This window comes from Chrysochloris asiatica, unplaced genomic scaffold, assembly GCF_000296735.1.
Source record: "Chrysochloris asiatica unplaced genomic scaffold, ChrAsi1.0 scaffold00009, whole genome shotgun sequence".
Classification (NCBI taxonomy): domain Eukaryota; kingdom Metazoa; phylum Chordata; class Mammalia; order Afrosoricida; family Chrysochloridae; genus Chrysochloris; species Chrysochloris asiatica.
The window spans coordinates 28,894,465-28,901,239 of NW_006408527.1; the positions used below are offsets into that span (position 1 = coordinate 28,894,465).

Below are 6,775 nucleotides of genomic sequence, written 5' to 3' on the forward strand. Positions count from 1 at the left end.
GGTTTTGGCCAAGGGACGCTCTCTGTCCCTCATGAGCTGTGCTTTGCTCACCCTGGGGAAGGCTGATAATAGTCAGATTTCGTGGCCGCGATGGCCTTATCATCATCCCAGCGCGCCTAAACCACGACTGCAGCCCCCCTCAACCTGCACAATCAATCAACACTCTTTGAGGGTCCCTCTCTTTTCTACCCTGTTATCTCCACCCTGTTCGTAAATCAGGCCTGAAAGGTGTGCCTTGGCTTCTTTAAAAATTATTCTTTTGTTGGCTGTCTTTGCTAACCCGGCCTTCCGTGTTAACAGCTCAAAGATTTTAGCCACGCATTTGAATTTCACATGCCACGCATATAAACTGTGACTGTATCGTAAGTTATAATCTAGAAAGGATTCTTAGACAAATTCGAATTTATGTGATAGGATTACTTTGCTAAGAAGTTATTTTGCATATTTCTTACTCTCTTGCAGACCATGAAACCCTTGGGCACGCCCCTCCGGAAGCTGTTATTCAAGACAATCTAGTTTTCCTTAATAAATCACCGAAGACACATATGAAGTTTCTTTTTCTAAAATTGCTGTACTGCAATGAAGAAAAGGAGAAAGGTTACTTCAAATTTTGATGAGAAAATCCATCTAGGCTATCATAAAGATTCTTTAGAAGGAAATGGTGCAGTGGAGTGTGACCCAGTAACCTATACTCCTTCAGAGCGCCCAACTCCTGAGCCTCTTCACTGTTACCAAGACCTTCCTCCATCTCCAGATCAGAGAAAGCTTTTGAGTTCTTTGCAGTATAATAGGAATTTACTGAAGTATTTAAATGATGACAGGCAGAAACACCCCTCTTTCTGTGATTTACTTATCATCGTAGAAGGAAAAGAGTTCAGCGCACATAAAGTGGTGGTTGCTGTTGGCAGTAGTTATTTTCACGCATGCTTGAGCAAAAATCCAAGCACCGATGTTGTAACTCTGGATCACGTAACACATTCAGTTTTTCAGCATTTGCTAGACTTTCTGTACACATCAGAGTTTTTTGTATACAAATATGAAATACCTCTTGTTTTAGAGGCTGCAAAGTTTCTGGACATTATAGATGCAGTTAAGCTACTAAATAATGAAAACGTGGCAGGTTTTCCATCGGAGTTAACGGAAAAGTCATCACCAGAAGAAACACTAAATGAATTAACTGGAAGACTATCAAATAATCATCAGTGCAAATTCTGTGGTAGATACTTTTGTTATAAAAAATCCTTAGAGAACCATTTGGCTAAGACCCATAGATCCCTTTTGTTGGGGAAAAACCATGGGTTAAAAATGCTGGAGAGAAGCTTTTCTGCAAGAAGATCAAAAAGGAATCGGAAGTGCCCTGTTAAGTTTGATGACATCACTGATGATGAACAAGAAAGTGGTGAGGGATCAGACAATTTGAATCAGAATTTTGATAAAGAAAAGTCTGATAGAAACGATTCTGAAGATCCCGGAAGTGAATATAATGCTGAGGAAGATGGCTTAGAGGAGGAAATGTCAGATGAATATTCTGACATTGAAGAGCAAAGCGAAAAAGATCAGAATGATGCCGAAGAGGAACCTGAGGCTGGTGATTCTGTGGGAAGCATTCATGAGGGGTTAACTCCAGTAGTCATTCAGAACAGTAACAAAAAAATATTGCAATGTCCTAAGTGTGATAAAACATTTGACCGAATAGGTAAGAAAAGAAAGCTTGATTTCTGCCTCTAGTAACTCACTTTTCATTGAATTTTGAAGGTGGTAGCTAAAATAATTAAGTAGTAAACTTTGAAATAACTTTTTAAATGAATGCTAAATTATGAAGGACAGTTTGGTTTTTCAGTACATCTTTAAACCTGTTATTTAAAATTTGTTAGACTTCAGGAATTAATTTAAATATTTATGGTAGCCTGAATAAAAATTTCTTTCTCTTTTTCTCATATCTGAATGCTAGGTGACATATTAGTAATTCATTTACTTAATATGAAAGACACCAAAGTATCAGGAATTATAGAGCTTTGATTTATTTGCTAACTTAATTTCAGAGATAAGTGCTATTTTGGTATCATTATAGAAAATTGAATTAGATTAAATTAGACTGTAATTTAATAATTTGCCTGTTATTTCCTTTTGATGAATGTGGTAATATGTGAGTTATATAGTTAATTTCCCAATATCCATCACAGTTTATAGAAAATGTTAAAAGGATTAGACATTTATGCTATCGAGTTGGTTCCGACACATAGTGACCTGTATAGGGTTTTCATGGAGCCGCAGATGAATTTGAATCATCTGCCTTGTGGTTCAAACCGACCTTGCGGTCCAGTGCTTATCATACAGTGCCACACCTAGTAAAATAATTTTAGCGATATCATATGAAATATTCTAATGTGAGCTTTTCTATTGCAAAGTTAAGGTATTCCAAAGTAAAGTTATGAAGTTGTGAAACATATTCTACTACATACAGTGATAAAAGAACGTGTCAGTGGAATTTGACCTTGTAAAATTACTCTTTGTAGTTGAACATATCCACAGGTATTTTATGTTATCGATATATTGGTTTTGTAATGTATTGGTAATCATGTGTTATCAAAATACACTATGGTATATGCTATAATTTGGAGGGAAATGAGGCAGTCTATTTCCTTAAGTATTTATAGCCTTGGAAATTGTATGGGGGGAGGGTTCTACTCTGCCCCATAGGCACACCATGTGTTAGAATCGAATCAACTTGACACTTTGGTGTTTGTTTCTGGTGTGACACTGTGGATCAGCACTGGACTGGAACCACAGGTAGTTCAAACCCACCAGCTGTTCCTCTGAAATCCTGTGCAGGGTCTCTGTGAGTTGGAAGTGACTTGATGGCAATTGACAACAATAGCAATGTTGTGGGTTTTTTGTCATGCGTTTTAAATATTTTTTGCCCTGGTTCAGAATGTTCTTTAATAATGCAATCAAGAATTATTTACACCCACTTTTTTTTGTGTGTGTGTGTGTGGGGGGGGTTTGTACAAACATAAATAACTTTTCTGGAGTGACTTAACTGGAAGTTAACTAACTGGAAGAACGTACATATACAAGTAACTTGTTAAAGTCAGGTTTGGTAAGTGCTGATGTAACACGGCTATACCAACATACTCCTGTGTGTTGACGTTTGGGTGAACATTCCATCTTTGCAATGTGTCCTACTTTGTAGTCTATACTCTTAGCATGTATCCTGTATTCTTCCAACATTTGACTTGGAGATGAGTAAGTAGAGCTCGTTCACAAATGGCTTTGTATGTCCTGTGTGTATTAAACTGTCCCATTGAGCACTAGGCCTCTGAGGTGACTTATGAGAGAAGAATTCTGTGCTCAAGTAAGATTGGGAAAACTACATTAGCCCTGCCAAATTCTTTAGTAAAGAAACCTGTACTTTTACTTAACTTAGTAGATTTTTAAGTCATTGTACCACAAGATTTTTTGCGGGGGGTGGGGGGATACTTTTAATGCCCTGGAAATTGGAGTTCTGTGAACATAATTTGAAAAATACTGCTCAAGGTTCAGGGTTTATATAGTAAAAAACGGAGTTTTGTGGTTTTTTAAACTAAGCTCAGTCTGGATAGTGGGAAGTGACAGATCATTAAGTGTAGGCTTATTGCCAGCCTACCTTTCTAAATTCATTTTATGTTATACTCTTCATTTATCCAATCCTTTTGCATAGCCTCATTGGAGATATTTTTCTTATCTCCTTTAAGTTAGTATGTGTGTGTAGTTGTGTATTATACTTACACTGGTTAAAAGCATTGATTGTATCTAACTGTCCAGGTTTTTTGAATCTTGAACCTGGGCGACTTGCTTACCTTGCTTTTGTTTCCTCATCAATAAAGTGAGATGATGCTAAAAGTACCTTCTCATGGGGTTATTTACAATGAGGAATACAGGGATGAGGAATAAATGGGATTGTCCTTGTGAGTCACTTGAAGTATGGTGTGAAATTCAGGTGTTTAAGGAATGCTAGCTGCTTGTTTTTATTAACATATTTATTGTCCTGGTGTGGCGCTGTGAGTTAATGCACCAAACTGCAAAGTCCTTTGAACTGCAAGGTCGGCAGTTCAAGCTCACCAGCTGCTCCTCAGAAACCCCATACAGGGTCACTATGGGTCAGAACCGACTCTATGGCACTTAACAACAAGACTGCAAAGTTGTTTGAACTGCAGGGTCGGTGGTTCAAGCTCACCATCTGCTCCTTGGGAACCCTATACAGTGTCGCTGTAAGTCGGAATCGACTCAACGACACTTAACAACAACAAATCTGTTAAATATTGCTAAACAAACAGGAAACGATATGTTCTCCTAGTCAAGAATCTTAGAAAAACACAATTTTATATCAATAAAGATAATCTTATCAGGGCTAAGGGAATCAGGAAAGGTTTCAAAAAGCAAGTCATAGTTGGGCTGGGACTTCAAAGAACGAGAATTGCATTTAGGGGGCAGAAGACTACATTTGCAGAATGTCAAGGTATGTTGTATTCTGAAACTGCTAAGGGGTGAGTAGTTTCAAGATTGGGAAAGAATGATATGAAAATGACAGGAATAAGAATTGGCAGGCAAGCAGAGGTCAAAATGTGAATAACTTGTATCCATAGGAGTTTAGATTTTATCCAGGAGGCAGTGGAAGCCTTTGAGAAAAGGAAATGATGCCAATGTGAGTTTTAGAAATACCATGCTGGCTTCAGTGTGGAGAAGGAAATTTTTTAAAAAGATGAGAGAAGATCCAGGGAGACTAGGAGACTGGCAAAGGTCCGGAAAATGACGAGGACTTAGGCTAGAAGGATGTGGCATTGCTAATAGGCTGTAGGGCAAGAGTAGGTAAGAGAATTACATAAAATACAGACTAAGTAGACGGGGGATCGATAGAGAAAAGGATATGTAGAAGGAGAAGATCCATGTGTGTGAAATGCCCCTCCATGTATCAGAAAGATGGGGATGGATGCACAGTGGTTATTGTTTTTGGCCGCTGACCAAAAGGTCAGTGGTTTGAGCCCACTGTCCGTTCCACAGTGGAACTATGTGATGGTCTGCCTCCATACAGATGAGAGCCTTGGACACCCTAGGGGCAAGTCTACTTTGCTGTAGGGTTACTGTGAGTTGGAATTAGCAGCAATGGGTTTGGTTTGGGGTTTATTGCTATCAGAAGTCCCTCTTTTCAAAATGTCAGTTCAAGGCCTCCTTCTAGTCATCTTTATAGTACTCATTCCTTTTAAAGGATTTTTAAATGACTGCCTCGAATTTCGGTTGTTTATCTCATTAGATTGTTAGTCTAAAGGTTGTTTTAGTGTGCATTCTTTACAGTATCTAGGTCATCTCAAATAATAAGCTTTTATTGAGCACTTGCTTAATTGAACTAAGTTGAAAGGTGTGGTGTTTGACTTGACCTTCTACTTGTAAGAGACCAGTTAGATTTTCTTTGAATCTTCTAACTTGATTGCTTTAGAGTGGGTTTTTGAGAGACAATGTCTAAGTGTGAGATCTTCTGCAGGAAGATTAGCTCCATGATATGTATTCTTCCAATTTGACTGCAGTCCTGGTGTGGCTCTGTGGGTTAACACACTGGACTGCAAAGTCATTTAGAACCATAAGGTCGGTGGTTCAAACTCACCAGCTGCTCCTCGGAAACCCTATACAGGGTTGCTATAAGTCTGAGTCACAGCCAACTGGATGGCACTTAACAATAACAATTTGACTGCATTTCTTTGGATTTAAAAAAATGTTTTATTGTGAATTATGTGATAGTTTACATGGGAGAACATTAGCTTCTTTGGATCTTTTATCTGTTCTGATAGTTACTATGTGTGAGATTCCTGATCCAGTTATGTTTTTCTCTGGGCTACCAGCTGTCTTCTTCTTCTCAGTTTATTCTCATGCAAATAAGAGGTCTCTGACCTTTCCCCTTCTTCCAAAACCTAGTGGGTGAAAAGACAACAAAATAGGGAGATGACAGATGGGGTAAGATAAAATTTGGATGAAATTTCTCACAGAATGTATCTCTTTATTGTTCTACAGAGAATGAAAATATTTCCTTGGATTAAATTCATAATCTCTTCTGGAAATAGAGAATGTTGTCTACTTTTGAATTAAACATGTATCACTATCAATAAATACTAAAAGAAGTACCCTCCTCATAGAGATTCCACTTGGGTTCTTAATAGAGAGGGGTTGTAACACTGGACGCATTCTACATATACAAAACTTCCAAGTTTCTTGGAAAAATGGAATGAAAAGAGAATGGAATCTTTCCACAGCTTTTTGAAGCCCATTGTACTTTAAGGCTAAATATTTTTTACAAGTATTTGTTAAGGAGCCCTGGTGGCACAGTACTAAAGCACTCATATTTGAACCAAAAGGTGGTTTGAACCTACCAGCTGCTCCGAGGAGAAAGATGAGGCAGTTTGCTTCCGTAATGATTTATAGCCCATAGGGTTGCTGTGAGTTGGAATTGACTCAAGGGTAGTGTGCTTGGCTTTTTGTTTTGTTTTGCTTGATACAAATAAAGTTAATGCATAATTTTATGATCATTAGCATCAGATGTAGCCCTGGTAGCATAGTGGATTATGAGCTGGGCTGCTAACTTCAGAGTCACCAGTTCAAATCTATCAGTCACTTCACAGTAGAAAGATGAGACTTTCTGCTCCTGTAAAGATTAACAGCCTCAGAAACCCTGTATAGGGTTGCTGTGAGTCAGAAGCAACTCGGTCCCACAACCCCCCCCCCCCCCCCCCCCCCCTTCTCTAACCCC

At 38.5% G+C, this 6,775-nt stretch overlaps 1 protein-coding gene across 1 annotated transcript in view; it reads left to right on the forward strand.

The window, feature by feature from the left end:
• The first annotated feature begins 510 nt into the window (after positions 1 to 510).
• The window catches only part of ZBTB41 (zinc finger and BTB domain containing 41), an 81,060-nt gene continuing 74,795 nt past the window's right edge, over positions 511 to 6,775 (forward strand). Inside the window, exon 1 of the mRNA XM_006834177.1 lies at positions 511 to 1,696. Within this exon, the coding sequence (XP_006834240.1) occupies positions 580 to 1,696 (1,117 nt within the window). The 5' untranslated portion in view covers positions 511 to 579. The remainder of the gene's footprint in view (positions 1,697 to 6,775) is intronic.